The 17425-nt window shown below is 49.2% G+C and overlaps 5 protein-coding genes across 5 annotated transcripts; 3 read left to right on the top strand and 2 right to left on the bottom strand.

Annotated features, from left to right (window-relative positions):
- Positions 1-1331: 1331 nt before the first annotated feature.
- Positions 1332-2642, bottom strand: DEU56DRAFT_932354 (uncharacterized protein; the record flags this gene model as incomplete). Its single annotated transcript, XM_041358733.1, has 3 exons — positions 2257-2642; positions 1930-2072; positions 1332-1655 (listed from the first exon to the last, which is right to left on the bottom strand). Exons 1-3 carry the CDS (start codon positions 2462-2464, stop codon positions 1332-1334), a joined length of 675 nt encoding a protein of 224 aa, XP_041201755.1. The 5' UTR covers positions 2465-2642.
- A 4976-nt stretch (positions 2643-7618) lies between these two features.
- On the top strand, positions 7619-8256 carry DEU56DRAFT_761543 (uncharacterized protein; the record flags this gene model as incomplete). The annotated part of the gene is made up of 2 exons (XM_041350550.1): positions 7619-8116; positions 8173-8256. 2 exons carry the CDS (start codon positions 7619-7621, stop codon positions 8254-8256), a joined length of 582 nt encoding a protein of 193 aa, XP_041201756.1.
- A 3425-nt stretch (positions 8257-11681) lies between these two features.
- On the top strand, positions 11682-13429 carry DEU56DRAFT_932358 (uncharacterized protein; the record flags this gene model as incomplete). The annotated part of the gene is made up of 6 exons (XM_041358734.1): positions 11682-11749; positions 11847-11953; positions 12007-12171; positions 12206-12668; positions 12854-13133; positions 13190-13429. The coding sequence occupies 6 exons, from the start codon at positions 11682-11684 to the stop codon at positions 13427-13429; spliced, it is 1323 nt and encodes a 440-aa protein (XP_041201757.1).
- Positions 13430-13871: 442 nt separating this feature from the next.
- Positions 13872-14828, bottom strand: DEU56DRAFT_932359 (uncharacterized protein; the record flags this gene model as incomplete). Its single annotated transcript, XM_041358735.1, has 5 exons — positions 13872-14015; positions 14072-14263; positions 14341-14375; positions 14426-14632; positions 14688-14828. The coding sequence occupies 5 exons, from the start codon at positions 14826-14828 to the stop codon at positions 13979-13981; spliced, it is 612 nt and encodes a 203-aa protein (XP_041201758.1). The 3' UTR covers positions 13872-13978.
- A 962-nt stretch (positions 14829-15790) lies between these two features.
- DEU56DRAFT_761545 (uncharacterized protein) lies at positions 15791-16611 on the top strand (the record flags this gene model as incomplete). Its single annotated transcript, XM_041350551.1, has 2 exons — positions 15791-15976; positions 16069-16611. 2 exons carry the CDS (start codon positions 15791-15793, stop codon positions 16609-16611), a joined length of 729 nt encoding a protein of 242 aa, XP_041201759.1.
- Positions 16612-17425: the final 814 nt, after the last annotated feature.

A 17425-nucleotide genomic window follows, 5' to 3' on the forward strand; every position in this document is an offset into this window, starting at 1 on the left:
GATCTTGCAGGAAATTCCTCTCGCTCACTCCTTCAATGAGGGTCAGATTGAATGGCTCAAATCAGGCTCTGCTCTTGACCCGGTGCGACTAATTCGTATGCGACAGGCTCATTCTCTGACCTTGTCGATACTATGAATGAATGGCCCACACCATAGGGCAATCTCCTCAAATCCAACTCCAACAAAACTTACTTTGGGGTGTCCATCGAGGATGTGAACAGGAACAGTGCCAGCTTGGTTGACTTTCAGAAATTCGCAGGGTTTGGTGGTATTGTGATTGTCAACGTGGTGGCCAATCCTGAGAATGCTCACCGGGAATCGCAGGTTGTCATTGGCATCAGCCAAGGCTTCGCAGCAGTCATGAACATCATCATTTTCGTTGCGATGTGTTGGTCATTGCGTCCAGCACGTTATCCGGAGTTGTTCCTGTTAGTGTTTTATGTTGTGAGGTACACGCAACTGCTCACACATTGTTTTCAGGCTTGAGGGAGTGGTAGACAATATTGTTGTGCTGTGCGTTGGCCGTGGCCTAGGACTCGCATGAGTTTTACTCTGTGCTAACTTGTGCAGCCTAACCATGTTTCTAATTGTCAGGGTCATTCAGCTGGCCTACCTTGGCACGGTAGGTGTATTCTCAGGGAGCAGCCCTCCATAACTAATCTATACAGTTTGTTGCAGCACGAGGGAAACCATACTGGATAGCATTCCAGATGGTATCATGCAGAGGTACATTTTCAGCACCCGCTTAGTACCTCGTGTATATGCTCATGACGTGTCATAGTTTATGTGAATACTATCTTGGGACTGTATGTCGTTTACCTAACCTTTCATCTGACGCTCACTTTTTTTCCAGCTTGAACACCAGGGAAGTCAAACATGGAGTTGGTCTCAATGAAGAAGAGACGTCGTCTGATCGACAGGATTCGCAAACGATGGTATACCAAGTGCGCTCCACTTCCGCATGCTATTGAGCACAAAGGCGGTGAGTCACTCATGCAGCTCGAGACCCAGTCGCTTGACACTAACATCCAGCATCAGACCATGCGGTCAGTGAGTTTTTCACAACAGGAAGCTACCTTGATAGTGGGCTCTGCCAATTTAACTACAGTCTTTACTTTTGATTCATTTTGCTATAGTATCCTCTTAATCAATTACAAATTTTGTTCTGGCGTTTATGGGTCTATGCATTTATGTAAGCCTTCCAACTGTCCTCTGACTCGTCTAGCATCTGCAAACCTTATCCGGCCGCTACGCAATGCGCCTCCTACACATTCCATCGATTCATCACCCGCAGATGTGTGAAGACCCGTGGACAATGGACAGCGGATCTGTTAAGTACTGCTGCTATGCGGGAGGGGATGGGCTTCGAGGTCTGTTGATATCTCGGGTAAGGGGTTGCTGAGAGGGGACGGAGAACGGACGCCAGTGGGCATGGTAAGTTCTGAGATGGCGTGCACAGGAGGAATGGTGATTGTCACTTCTTGATGACCATTGAAGCTAGGACGATCAGGAACCACGCCTTCTTGGCTAGTCCCACGAGAGGGCCCATCGTGCTGTTGCGAAGCACTTTGAGAAAGCGTGAGGTAGGAAATGTCAGAAGAGTAGGATATTGGGCTCTGTGTGACATGGAGAGGTAGCGCGGGAGAAGGTAAAGGCTTTTGTTGGGAATGAGTGATGGACGCAGAGGGCGAATGCGATGAAAATGACGCTGATAGTGATTCTAGAACTGGATGCGTGCGCATCACGCTTGTGAATAGGTGATTTGAAAGAAAGAAAACACAGCATAGCAGCACACCTTAACCGTTTGAACTTGACACATTAAGACTCTGCAACACCCGAAGACCTTCTGTGCCCAATTCGCCCCAAGCCCACCCACAATCAATAATAGCCCCGACAGCGAGCACCGAGACCTTCTCTTGCTATGCTGACCCGAAGTCCCTCTAGCTCCAGCTCCATAGCGGCTAAATGAGCCTCGCAAGCGCGTAGCTCCTCTTGAGCTTGCAAAAGTTTAGTGGTAGAAGCGCTATGTGCTGTAGAATTGGTAGAAGGGAGAGACGTAAATGATGTAGAGCCTGATGGTAGAGTCAGTGATGAACGACGATCCCGCGTAGCCTTGGAGGATTTGGATACTTTGATTACGTGAGTAACACTGATATGAAGGTTAACAGAGAGCTGGTACAGAGAGAGTTAGGACAGACAGAATTTCCCTGTCATGCAGAGTGGCTGCTATGTCTTCCTATAGCTTTGTCAAGTGACCAAGCTGGTCGTGCCAGTTCTTGACCGCCCGATTGTAGAGCTGGAGAGCATCGTCCACGCCGGTGAGGATATCAACGATGGTGCCAATAGTTTGGGCAAAGGAGACTGAAGAACTGGGTATGGCGGAAGGGGAGGCAACTGCGAATGCAGAAAGAGATGCAAGAGCAGCAGGTGATATGGGGAAAAGAGCGGATAGATGTTTGGGCATACTCCTTTTCGTGTGCTATGAGGTTAGACAGGAGACGAGAGTCTGGCGGACGATGCACCATCAGTTAAAGACACGACACATATGATCGGTTAGGTCGTGCTCGCTGCGTGAAATGATGAGGGAGTGTTGCAGCACGCTGCGGTGAACAACGAACAGAAATATTTGGAATCTGGAGAACTCCACTTGAAACGAGCATGCTAACCAACGATCGATGGCAGTTGCGTCATGGCATAGGGGACCGTTGCACCCCTTGCCATGACCAATTTTCCGGGAATTAATATTGTCACCAAATTGGTAGTTTGCTGATGCACGTGACTGGTAACAACTTGGTGGTGACCTTAGAGTCTGTTCGGGATCACGATTTCGCCCAACTTCGAGAAATTCAGAAAAGAAAAAAACAATGTTAAGTAAGCACGCCCTGATCGGAGCTTGAAACCGATGTCACGCTGATCAGTTGTTATCAATATGCGCGTGTAGTATACGCACACCGCGGCCATGCTTTCCAACCTCTTGCTATACTGTGACAAGGTCGATGACGAGGATTCAACAACATCAGGCTCGAGGGATCATGAGAGGGATGAGGAGGACCAAGGAGATGAGGAAGATGAGTCTAATGAGGACTTGGAGGAGAGTGTAGAAGACGCTGAACAATCCGACTTAAAATTTCTCCAAGCCATCATTCAGTTCTTTCAGCGCGTGGTCTCGTCGGCTTCCGAAGTCATCAACATTGCGGGGATCGCTGTAAACACATACACTACTACCTACTACGACAAACAACCCTATCACACGTCAATCCTGACGGGGGTTGGCTGGGTCAACGAACTGCTGAATGGCCATCCAGAGCGGATTCGATGTGAGCTCGGCGTGCATCGCCACATATTCATCATCCTACTTCAATTACTTCGCAATGGCGGGATCAACGACTCAAAGCACGTCACCCTAGAAGAGCAGCTAGCCATCTTCCTATATGCCTGCGTTACAGGCATTTCTGTACGCCACCTTGCTGAGCGTTTCCAGCGCTCAAACGATACTATATCGAAGTGCGTCCCCCCGCTCTTACCCCTAGCTATGCGTACTAATTTTATTCCTTTCAGATACTTCAAACGCATTCTCATCGCATTCTCCTCCCGCCCAATCTATTCCACTTACGTCCGGCTCCCCGACGCAGACACTCCGATACCCCCTCAAATTGTTGAGACAACGAAACTATACCCGTATTTCGCAAACATTATCGGCGCTATTGACGGCACGCACATCAATTGCCATCCCTCAGCTGCTGATCGCGATGCCGCTCGTGACCGCAAAGGCAATTTAACTCAAAATTGCCTTTCTGCATGCGACTTCGACATGCGTTTCACGTACATGTTGAGCGGCTTTCAAGGATCCGCAGCGGACGCTCGTGTCTACAACGTGGCACGTCTCACTGATTTTACAATCCCTCCAGGCAAGGTTTACCTGGCTAATGCTGGATTTGGTGCATGCGATGAATTGTTCGTGCCTTATCGTGGTGTCCGCTACCACCTTGCTGAATGGGGCCGCGCAAATCAGGTGTATGTTGCAGTGAGTTGACTTATCACCCTGGCGCAGTACTTACAATCTTTGCAGGCCTTGCAATGCCCAGGAATTATACAACCTACGCCACGTGCAGCTCTGCAATGTCGTCGAGCGTATCTTTGGTGTCCTCAAAAACCGCTTTTGTATACTTCGGCTCCCTCCAGAGTACAATTCCGACATACAGGCCCGCATCCCTCCGGCATTGTGTCTCGTACACAATGTCATCTGCATCCACGACCCAGACGAATTACTCGACTATCGTGACATGGAGGCGGATGAGTGGAGCGGTAACTATGATAGCGGCACACTCGCCGATGGACCTCCCACTGAAGCAGCACGCATTCGTGCACACAATGTTCGTGACGAGATTTCTCAGTCGATGTGGGATGACTACCTTGCGGAAAGGCGGCGCAGAGGAGCACCTGTGCCACCTGGTGCAAACTGAATAATATTGTCATTTTTTTGCTGTAGGTATCTAGTCCTATGTACAATGTATCTTGTCTTTGCTGCCCAATCATGATAATGTTTTCTGTCAACTTCAAGTATTGTATTGCGCGCAGATGTATTGTAAAGGTATTATAAAAGTTGCTGTTCGTTCGCGCGCACTCTCCTTGCCTCCTGCAGGTGCTGCGCTAAAAATATCTTCCTAATACCATCTCTTGTAATGCTATTATACGCGTCAGCGATAGTGACGTCAGCTTGAAACAGCCTGATCATTGCAACAGCGTCATAATCATCCAAGTCCTTCTCCTCTTGGACTCGAAGCATGGCGCGCCGCTTGCGGGATGGAACGGGCTCCATGATGTGGGCTGTGATGACGTCCTGAAGTGTGGATGACGCGGTAGATATTTCGCCGGACACTTTATCCCCCAACCCTTCCAAAGCCAGCGGCAGCGTGAGACGTTGTGATTTCGACGACCCTGACGCACTCTTTGCTTTTGAAGAGTGTGGAGGGCGGGACGCGTATCGTTCACTATCATCCCCGTCGGCTTTGCGCTTCACTGCGGTTGATGAACCAGGCGTGGAAATCGAGGGGGCAACAAAAGGCTGCATTGCAGCGTTGAAGCCTCTTGGCGTGATAGGTGTGATAGGCGCGGGGACAGGTAGGATAGGCGTGGGGACAGGTGGGGTATCGTTCGGTATTGGGGTGGTGCGCATGTCGTCATCATCGAGATCGAGATCGCGGAACTCGACCTGATGGAGCACGTTCTCCAGTGACGACATGACATCGGCGGGGGCATCGGCGGTAGTATTTTGAGTTATGTCGCTACCAGTTGCTGTAGGAGTCGACGTGTTTGTGGTGAGGCTCGTGCCGGCATGAAACCCAACCCAGCTGCTCGTGTGTGTCGGAATGATCCCTCGCAGCGCCTCGTAATGTGACCAGCCTTTGTTTCTTAAAGGCTTCGCTGAGGGGTTATGCTGTGTGAATAATTAGTAAGGTAGAGCAGGGGAAATAGACGAAAAAAGACCTTGATAAAGTCCGCCCACATAGTCTCTGATTCTTCGCTGATGTTGGCTCCTAATTCCGGGTGGAATGATAGCCCCGAGGCATGGCTAGCAATTTTGTCGACCACCTGATACATCTTTTTGATCTAGAGATACATTAAATTATATCAGTAACGGCACATGTATCAATACAACAATAGTACTTACCCGAGTCCATTTGGATTGGCAGGCTTCGGGTGTCTTGGGAGCGCCTTCGGGGCATGGGCGTGTTGCCATCTCGGCGGCGGCACCAACCCAGAACGATTTGGTGAAGTTCATACCATCGCCACCTTTGGTGTGGTGTTGTACAGTGTATTCCACGAGCTTCCTCTCATCATCCAGAGACCATATGCAGCGGTCTTTTGCTGGTGCGGCAGTTTCCTGACTGTCAGTGGCTGCTTTCTTTTTACCTTTTCCTTTAGTCATAGTTGGGTGGAACCGGAGAGAGTATCGCGCTGATGAGTTTCGTGTCGAGGGCATGATTGAATCGATAAGAAGATGTCACACTGTGACCAGGGCACACGGCACACCGGCATGCTTACTTAAGTTGTTTTTGTCTTTTCTGAATTTCTCGAAGTTGGGCGAAATCGTGATCCCGAACAGACTCTTAAGGCTGGCACCACACTCCAGCGATATGATGGCGACTTCTGCAACAGTGTCGACCATAGACACACCATCTGATTGTGATTCCTCTGTGACCCACCCTCAGGACAACACTCCTTCCAATTTGAATTCCTCTAGATCCATGAAGTTGGCACGAACAGCAACATTCTATGATCTTATTTCCTCTGCAGGAAGCGTCACTCAGCTCCTGAAGACCCTGGAAGAAATTAAGAATACAATCTGAAGTACTTCACATTTGACTCGACAGTCTCTCCACAGTTTCCTCTTATATTGCCCCTACCTCCCAACTACTCTCCCTCACTACAGGCCACTAGCCACTATTCATGCACATTCACGCATAGATCCACGCGAGGATGTGAGTGCTAATGGCTGCCATCACATCACCAACTTGCATTTTTCATGTCTCGGCTACCCACTGATCAACCATCTACTACTGCTCCGGCAACCTTTAAAGCCCGCCTACATCACCTATGGACCACTCGTGGGTCAGGGTGAGTTGGTGTTCGTTGCCCTCTTTCTTTCTGCATCTCAACGTACTTTGTATACTTGAGATCCAGATTTTGTTGTATTTCCTCTTCCTGGATCGTGCATCACCTGTAGAAGTGCAAACCCCCCATGCATCAATATTTCATTCCACCCGTCGAACCCAGTCACTCGCAAAAAAGAAACTTCACTTAATCACCGTGCATCCTCTCAGCTCGCATCTTCATAGATACTGTTAATCTCGCCCTGAAAGTGCCGCTCCAATCTCTTCCCAATCCCTCCCTTCTCTGACTGATCCCTTTCCTTCACAAACAATTTCTCTCCGCTTCTCGTCTCCACCATTCGACATCTACACCCGCAGCAGGACCACAAAGTGTGGCAACGACAAACACCCTCGCACACCCTCTCCCCCCCTCCGTGTCCCGGGCGCAACACTGGACAAGCAGAGATGCAGCTGCCTGAGCAGGTGGACATAGTGCTGCCGCGGTCCGGTCCAGAACCACAGTTTGAACCGGACTTTTGGTCCGGTTCTCCGTGGTTCGGTCCACGGTTCTCGCATCAGCCAGAACCGGACCGGAAGGCGGTTCTCGGTTCTACATATCCCCGAACCGTTCTATTTTGGTTCGGCCTTCCCGAACCGTTCCAAACCGTTGTCAACTTCAACTTCGATTTCGATCAACTTCAACTTCAACTTCGACAACATTGGCCTCAACGTCAGACTGTCGTCTTTGGGATTTGCGCTCTAGGTTAATCAGGCAATCTTTAGCATTTTTGAAGGTAAGTACTAACTAATCAAATTATCAATATTCTTGCCTACTGACATATGTTTGACTATGTCACAGATATATGTTAATTCAAGTCTGCACACTTCCTAGACAGTCATGATCCTCCACCGGCTCTCAAGTCTTTGTTCTGGGGCGCGTGGTTGTTGGCTCCCTGCTCCATGTACAAAACGAGGTACTGACGACAACATTGTGAGTTATCTCTGTCATCTGACTGATTCTGACAATGTCTCAAGACGCCTGTGCACTTAACGCTGACGGCTCCCTCAAGGATGCTGCCGATATCACTTTCTTTAATGATCCTGATGACGATGTACCCCTTCCCAACGTCCCACCTTCCACCCAGCCATCGACATCAACTGCATCTACAAGAGATGCCTACTCTGTTCTACTCAAAGCTGGACGTACCCCAGCAACAGTCGCAGCCGGTTCTCGGCGGTCTGGCCGTCCCTTAAAGCCCTCAGCTCGTATGCGTGATGCTGACAACGCCTGTGGGCTGTCTTCAGGCACGAGGAAACGCGCATTGTCAAGCGCTACAGACCATCCGGCACCGAAGAAAGTCGCTATGCGATTTTTATCGCCTCTCGACTCTGAAGATGAAGACAAAGACGAGGACGTCGATCCAGGAGAATCATCCGCTGATGAGCTGGTCCCTCAACCTGATGTCGAAGACTTAGATGATACCGATGACGCCAAGTCCGAGAATGGAGTTGTCACTCAGACGGTATGTATCTTTCATGTTGATTGTCTTCCTTCCTTCACTAACACCTGTATATTTAGCTTTCAAAAAATGAACGTACAGCAGATGTTAGAACTATATTCACTCGTGGTCCTGATGGGTGGGTGTGTACCCTGTGCAAGTAAGTCGTCCATCTCATTTTCGATATTTTTTTAAAACTTTCACACAAGGGATGCTGGTGAACCAGCGCACAAGCACACCTTTCGCAGAGGCACTTCAACACTGCGCACACACATTGTTTGCCACAAGAAGACCCACTTTCAAGTGTACAAGCAGCACTGTGATGCTGCAAGCATTAGTATGCACCCTCGTGCTATTCCGCCAGGAGAAGATCATCTCACCGTGACGCAAACAACTCTTGACACCAACCTTGTTTCGAAACCCCCCATGTTTACCAAGGATGGACTACTCGAATATATTATGGAACTGGTTGTGACGGAAGACGAGGTATGTCAATTTTTTTAATTTTATTCATTCGAAGTTTATTTACATCATGCTAGGCAATACAGTTAATCGATAAGCCAGCATTCCGACGTTTACTGCAATACGCACGTCCATCTCTTACCGAAAAAGACATCCCGCATCGCACAAAGTTAACTGATACAATCAAGGCTCGAGCAACCTCTATTGTTCAAACTATCAAAGAACGTCTGGTGGTATGTTTTTTTTCTAATTATATTGTGACCAGTCCTTTAAAACATTTTGGTAGCATGTTGACAGCGCAGTTTCCATGACATTTGACTCGTGGACGTCGATTATTGGTGAACCTTTCTTTTCCGTTACTGGGCATTACATTTGGAACCCCCCCGACAAGCCACTGCAGTGGGAGTTGAAAAACGAGCAGCTTGCTTTCAGCCGCGTCGAAGGCAACCACAGCGGCCATAACATTAGCTGCATACTTGTTGAGACCATAGATAGGTTCAGCATTCGCAAGAAGGTAAGTTTTTTTAAATGTTTCACATTAGCATTAGACTAACTTTACTTGTATGTACAGGTTGGATGGATGACATCAGATAACGCCTCGAACAATGATACCGCCATGAAAGAAGTAGCGAAGGTCATTGACGAGGATGGCACTCATTGGCTTCCGGGTTCTCGCTGCATCCGATGTCAAGAGCACATCCTCAATCTCGCTGCACGTCATTTCGTTGACGCAGTCGCACCCACCCCTCAAGCAACATTACTCAAAAAGATCCGTGGCGCTAGTGATGAGTCTGACATTGCCAGCTTGACTGAACAGCTCGCTATACTGGAGGATGATCCCGAAGCTATAACTGAGGATGGGTTTGATGTTGGGGACGCCGTTGGAAAGGCACTTGCTCTCATTGAACAGGTGAAGTCTTAGTTTTGGTCTCCGAGTTGTTTTCTGACGCGAAATTTAGATTCGCAAATCCCCACAAGCCCGCGCGTTCTTGAAGAAGTCCTGTGAGGAAGAGGGAATCCCCGTTCGCGAGATCTTGGCCTGGGTGAGAACGCGCTGGGCATCTTTGTTCAAATGCCTGGAACGTTTCGTGTCTCTTCGTCTGGCCATCAACCGCTTCACCCTGCTTGCTGACGAGAGTCCTGAAGTCCCGACGTTGCGCAACAAATCATACAGCGACTTCAGGCTTGATCGGCTTGACTGGAAGAAGATACAGCTCGTTTGTAATGTCCTCAAGGTAGCTATATTTTTTTTGTTTGTTCGTCTACTTGTTTACTAACTTATGTTTAATATAGGAGCCTGCAACTGCGCAGCAGTCTTTCTCTTCAGCCGCACACCCAACAGCCTCACAAACCATTCCTACACTGGAGTGTCTCGCCGATACGTGGCAGACGATGGCCAACAGCGCAGAATATGCACCAATCGCTGACGCAATTCAGAAAGGCCTCAAGAACGTGGCGAAGTACTACCAGAAAACTAACGACTCTGATGTATACTTTGTCTGTCTAGTTCTCGACCCCAACTACAAGTTGGCATATGTCGAAAGTCGTTGGAGCGTTGCAAAGGTTGCAAGTGGGAGGGCTCGTCTTCAAGCCTTGGTAAGTTTTATTTCACTTAAATATTCTGCCGGCTGATTGTTGTGTAGTTCAATAAATATTACAAAGCACCTCCGATGTCGCGCACCAACAGCACCAACACCATGGAACACGCTACTGTGCCAACAAAAGTGTCGCAGGGTGTTCGGTACGGCCAATCCTGGATGCGCGATGCTGTCATGGCACGTCAAGCAGCAGACAATCGCACGTGTGACCCGCTTCAAGAACTCTCGTCATATCTTACTTCGCCATTGGAAGAGACAGATAATATTGTGGCGTGGTGGGGGGTAAGTTTTTCTTTGTATTATCACATTCTGAGCTCACTCTATTGATTAGCTACACTCACTACAGTATCCAACACTATCTCGTATTGCGCGCGATTATTTACCTATTCAGGGCAGTGCGGTTCCCTCTGAACGTGCCTTCTCTAGTGGGGGGATCACATCAACACTACGCCGCAATGCACTGGCCCCAGCTACATTCTCCGCACTCCAGTTATTGAAGGCAGGTTACCGCAATGGTCATATTTCAGCAGCTACAGAGGCAGAAGAGTTTGCGGCTATGTTAGACTAGCTACTCAATGTGTAGACTAGCATTTTGTCAACATTTTTTTTGCGCTCACTATAGAAAAATTTTCGGTTCGGTTCGAGTTCGGACCAGAAAAAAACCGGACCGGACCGCTGTAGGGAGTAATATCCCTACAGGCTCGTATCCCCTGATATATACATCGACCTCATCACTATCCTCATGTATGCGCAGTCCAATAGAGTCGCGCGCAACACGCGCGACCTTCCGCGCTCTTCCGCGACGCACGCAACCTTCCGCGCCCTTCCGCAGACCGGCGCTATCCTCGGCATATCCTCCCATGTCCTGTCCTGTCTGTCCGGTACCGTTGGTGCGTACTCTCACTGTCATCTCCGTCTCTGACCACATCCAGGGTCTTTTACATAGTGTTACATACTTATCCGCTTCCTTGCGCGCTTCCGCGCAGCCTATCCGCTTCCCTTACGTCTCAATACCCTGAGAGCTCGTGTAGCGACCTACATATCTAGAAGACTCAGAGGATTTCGGACTTACTTACTTTTCCCTTACTTGGACTCACTATCAGTTTCCTGTCTAGTCGCGCTTAGAGCCCTAATATCATTGCAGTCATTGTCTATCATCTTCTTTGTCTTGTGAAGTCTCGTTCCTCATCCAAAGGGAGCTCCTACGATCCTCTGCAACTCTTCTCCCATCGCGCACGTACCGCGCGCTTTCAGACCCTTCCGCACGGCTCGCGCGTTCATCACATCAGCCTCGCGCGTTCCCGCGCGCCTTCACGCACCTTCCGACTTGAGCCTTTCTCTTGATCCCTCTCATCATTTAGAGAGATTGACTCAGTAGCATCCCCTAAGGGACGATTCTACTAGCTCGCCTCTCGAGGTAGATATTCTTGTGACTCTCCGGAGTTTGCATTCCTATTTCCTCACCCACACCGCAAAGAACGGTTCTCGATGGTCCGGTTCTGGGTTCGAAGATTTTGCAGAACCGGACCATGGTTCGGTTCTCGGTTCTCGTCCTGGACCCCCTGAACCGGACTGAACCGGACCGCGGCAGCACTAGGTGAAAAAGTGAAAATGCTTCTCGCCCCGCTCATCTTTGGCAGCGTCGCAGTCTAGGGCACCTTATATTCCCGTCCAGTCCATATCTGCGTCTCCAGCTGTTGCCCTATCCCCCATCAACGCGTGGAGCACGTCATCGAGGGAGAGGATCTGCGGGCATTTCCAAGCCTCGAGGACATTTACAGGAGTCATATGGAGACCACGAGTGCGTTCCACTTTTTGAAACTCTTACTTTCTTTCTTTCTGAACCATGTTCAGGATCAGGGCAGTCCGCCAATGTCGACTCGGCTCGCACTAACCTTGCAGGCACATTTGTCAATACGTTCGTTGATGCTGGTTTTGGTAACGATCAATTGATGGTGGAAGCCGACAAGGGCAACAGCTGGGTGTATGAGAACAAAGATCACGGTGACTGTCTTACCAGTTCGTGAAGCTGGTTTCTTGATGGCCTTTCTAGGCATGATGAGCGCTGCGGCAAGTCTCGGACTCGGACTCCTCTGGGACATGGACGTTGGCTTCAGCTACATTGACAGATATGCATACTCCCTTGAGGAGTGGATCAAGGTATTTATTTACACCATGACACTGCGCATCCGTATTAATTACTCCGGCCGGTGCATTTTCGCCACAGGCTTGCTGAACGCAAGTGTACGCACACAAGCAGACGCCACCCTCGCTCTGCTAGCAGAACATGCAGAGAACAAATCTGTCCCGCTCAAAATATCCGCAATAATGGGGCTCGGGGTAGCATACTCAGGCTCTCACCGCGAGGACTTGCTCACTCTCCTCCTTCCTGCGGTTGCGGACAACGGCGCATCAATGGAGATCACTGCTATAAATGCTCTCAGTCTGGGATTTGTGTTCGTGGGCAGCGGAAATGGGGAGATTACGAGCAAAATATTGCAGCCGCTGATGGAGAGGTATGACACGGCGCTGTATGAAAAGTGGGGATGATTCATGGCGTTGTGGTTGGCGCTGCTCTATGTTGGTATGTCTGCATAGATTGTTTGGGTCGAGAGACGTGTTGAGTCGGAGTCACAGGCTTGCAGGATGCTTCAGATGCAACACTGGAGACCCTGAAGGCTATCCAGCACCCGATCTCAAGGCAGGCACAGATTCTTGTGGAAGTGTGCTCCTTCGTTGCCACCGGGAATGTCCTGTGGTTGCAGAGATTGCTGCACTTGTGTGGCGAGCACCTGGATGCCCTCAAGGAGAAGGAGCAATCTGAGAGCGCAGAGGGGAAGAAGTATGGGGCCAGGGATGAGAAGAAAGAGGAGAAGAAATCCGACGATACTTTCCAATCGTTCACCGTTCTTGGTACTGCGATGACCGCAATGGGAGAGGATATCGGTTCTCAGATGTCCAGGAGACAGTTCAACCACTTGGTATATCTTTTCTGCAGACACAATGTCCAATCGTATCACTAACGCGTCATTCTCAGGTGCACTACGGCGATCCCATCATCCGCAGATCTGTCCCCCTTGCTCTCGGCCTCATCAGCACCTCAAATTCACAGCTCACTCTCTTCGACATGCTCTCACAATACAACCACAACCACGACCTTGCAATCGCACTTAACGACATATTTGCCATGGGCTTCGTCGGTGCGGGCACGAACAATGCACAACTCGCAGAGATGCTCTGCCAGCTCGCGGGATACTACTACAGGGAGCCTCGTTAGATGGGGTGACGCTTACAGGGGCGCACCCATGACACCAATAAGATAGTCACTTGCACTGATTTCCATCGCGATGCACAAGTAAGCCCGTTGGCTTACCTGAGTTCCCATATTCAGCATAAATACTGTCCGCGATAATCAAGCGTGAGCTTTGATTATCACTGCTTGTTGGCGTAACGGTTAAACGTTAAGGGACGACAGTCTTGACTACTTACAGCACAATGGCTGGTAGGATCAAGCCTTGTGGAACTGGTCAATATGCACGTGCCATGGACGTCACGGCATCTCAAACCCCGCTAGACATTGCCATCGGACCGTTTCAGCAACTCTCAGAGACACTACTTAACCAATGGAGTCTTTGCCCACCTTCCGAAAATGTCTCCAGGCTGGGGACATTTTTGGAGGCTCTCTGATAGATGATACAATCTTCTATCAAAGAGCCTTCTTCCTTCCAACATTCGGTGCACAACCACCACCGTGTCATGTGCTGCCCTATCACGAAATTGTTGCATGAGGTCATCGAAAACGGTGTTGTATCTCTTTACTGTCTCATCAGTTTCCGATACGACATTTTTTCCTAGCCTCGTCCCTGCCAAAGTAGCTCGTGTGAGATCCCTGATGACCACGTGTTGCCTGTCGACTCACAGAAATTCTTGCTCTTGGAGTAATCGCGAATGAAATAGGAACACTCGAGCGTCTGCTGACATATCTTCGTAACGACGGTTTTCATTGTCTTGATGTTCTCCAGGTCTGTCTCTTTGAGAAACATATATACGCCATTCATTTTTGACAAGATTGCCGGAGAGACTCGTCGCGAGCCATCTAAGAGATGATGGTCTGCAAGAATAGTATGTCGGCCAGTCATGCATCAGAAATATGGGCGCACGTAAATGGATACCTTAGGCACAACCAACAAGACACCCCATGCTGCCTTCGCGTATGGATGGATCTGCGCTGCATGACGACCGACATAATTGCTGCGCGTTGAGAATTCCATACCTCGGCAACCGTGTCAACAATAAAATTGAACTTGGAAACTGTTCCGAGTAACGGGGTGACGTAGTCGACTGCATCGTTGATGCCTGATGCCACAGCTTGCACAGGTCCGAAAACAGGGTTTAACCCAGAAACGGCCTCTCTAGCATACGGACGAGCTGCATCTACCTCGTTTGAGTCAGGTTTGTTAGTCACCTTGGTTGCGGGGTCCTGATCATAGCATGTTCGGTGTGATAGACAGGGTAAAGAACTTTATAGCACGCACATTCGGTTCGGCGCAATGGGCTGGTACCTCGTCTGAGTCAGGCTGGTTAGTCACCCTGATAATAGTTATGGACAGGGTAAAGAATAACTTTATGACACGTACATTCGGTTTGATGCCGTGGACTGTCTGACCTTCGTCCATCAACTGGTGTGTCTCGGGAGGCTTGCTGGGCTGTAGTTGAACATGTTGATCTGAGATCCTCGAACAAAAGCGATTGCGCTTGTGACGCTAAACAACCCTGTTCGTCCCTTTTTTGTTCATGCACGTTAACTCATAACCACCATGCAGACAGGTGCAATTTACTCTCCCGCCTTGATCTCAATGTTTTCGCCAAGCTCGCACGGAAACACAATATAGCTTTCATCCTTGATGAGACCTACCGAGATTTTGTGGACACCATGCCCCCGCATAGCCTATTCTCTCCATCTCAGACTGACATATTGAAGTCCTCTTGGTCATGGAGGTCGAACGTAATCCATCTCTTCTCCTTTTCCAAGTCTTACTGCTTCCCTGGACATTGGCTGGGTTTGATTGCAGCGTCACCCAACCTCTTGAAACATGTCACCACCACACTCGATTGCCTACAAATATGTGCGCCACGCCCTCCACAACTCGCTCTTGCCTCTCCTGGCATGCTACCTACATTGCGTCAGTCAATCCAAGCCAGTGCTCAATCGCATCAGCAAAAGTGCCCAAGTCTAGCAAGGTCCGGCAAGGTCCGGATATTCTCCCACGGCCACATGATGCCTTCAGAGGCTTGAGTGTATTTGTTCGTCATCACGCAGGGTACACATACTCGTCTCGCAAGGCCTTGCTAGACTCTTTCGACCTCATGGCAGCCTTGCGGGGCATTTCAAGATTGGCGCCGTCTCGCACAGGATTACGAGGGAAACCTCATCTCTAATAACGGTTTGTGTTTCAAAGGTATGGTCCGAGTCCTATTTCGGGTTCGTTCCATGCCTTTGAAACACATTCCTTTGGACCGTTCTCATATGTGTATTTAAGCCTTATCAATTATACTAATCGTTGATGCAACAGCTCTCCAGCAGCCTCTCTTGATGCTGCTCTACTCAGTCTCATTATTTTTGCTCGCTGTTCTCACTATGGTCAACTGTCCAAACTGTAATGTCGAAGTTCGCGACCGTGGACTTTCCATGCACCTCAGCAGGTACTGCCGCATGCGTGACGTAGCTACAACATCCGCGCTTACTGAGCGACTGGAGCACCGACAAACAATTGCCCAAGCGGCCCGTGTAGAGGAAGAACGGAAACAGCAAGAAGAACATGAGGTACAGCATCGTCAATGACAACAGCAGCAGCCTCGTGTTGAGGAGGTAAGTATTATTTTTGAAACATAAACTTGATATTCATATATGAACAGGTACCAGATATTGAAGCGGACTCACGACCATCTGGGCGTCCCAATCGCCAGATACGTCTCCCCAAACGTTACCGTGACGAAGTTCCAGTCCTGCCAATTCCTGCCCCACCACCAGTTGAGCCGGATGAGATAGCACCAGTGCCTGATGACCCCGACAACATTGCCATGGACTTTGACGACAGACCACCATCGGACCATGCCCCCCCTACAGAGCAGCATCGTACGGACGCTGATACATTCGACCTTTTTCGTGAATACCCTCATTCGTTTCCAACATACGACCCCGAACATTCGGCCTACTTCAATGCACTTTGTGACTCCTCGACATTCCAGCATGTTGATGGAGATGCCGATTATGAACGGCCGTGGTATGCTGGCTTTGGACAATCACTCGAAGCGGTCCACCACAATTACTTCGCACCATTCCTCAACGCCACTGTTTTTCGGCTCATGACATGGTTTTACAACTCATCAATCTCGAAATCACTGCAAGATCTCAATCGTCTAGTCAATGATGTCATTTTAGCGGAGGATTTCTGCTGAGAGGATTTGTTATATTTCAATGCGTCTAGGGAGGCCTCACGTCTCGAGAAGGCCCAACATGATCCTGCCTCGTCCATATTTTCTTCTGATGGGTGGCATGAGGCCTCAGTGAAAATCCGACTTCCATGCGAAAAAGAAAAGTTCTCCTCTGAAGATCGTGCACCTGAATTCGACGTTGACGGGCTCTATTACCGCAAGCCATTAGAGGTCCTCAAGTCTGCGTACCAGGAAGTTGCAGCGAAGACGTTTCACACAAAGCCATACAAACTATTCTGGCAGCCTGATGATGACGAACCTCCAGAGAGGATCATTACTGAGTTGTATACATCTGACGCCATGCTTCAAGAGCACGAGAAGCTTAACTCGCAGCCAGGTGAACCGGGCTGTAACTTGGAAACTGTCATTGGTGCGATCATGCTCTGGTCCGACTCTACTCATCTAGCGAGTTTCGGGAATGCTTCTCTGTGGCCGATATACTTGTTTATTGGCAACCAGTCAAAGTATATTCGTGGCAAGCCAACATCATTTGCAGCACATCATCTCGCATATATTCCAAAGGTCCGTCTTTAGCTTTAATATTTGAACTTGGGACACGAACTAATTATGTGTATAGCTATCAGATACTATCCAAGACTTCTACAAGAAGACTTTTGGTCGTAGTGCGACAGCAGCTGTACTCACGCACTGCAAACGCGAATTAATGCAAGCGATTTGGCACTTCCTACTCGACGCGGATTTCATAGACGCATATCGACATGGCTTCGTTGTCAAGTTCCCTGATGGAGTCTTTCGTCGTGTGTTTCCGCGTTTTTTT

The sequence above is a fragment of the Suillus clintonianus genome (assembly GCF_016758775.1).
Source record: "Suillus clintonianus strain FC179 chromosome Unknown DEU56scaffold_160, whole genome shotgun sequence".
Lineage (NCBI taxonomy): Eukaryota > Fungi > Basidiomycota > Agaricomycetes > Boletales > Suillaceae > Suillus > Suillus clintonianus.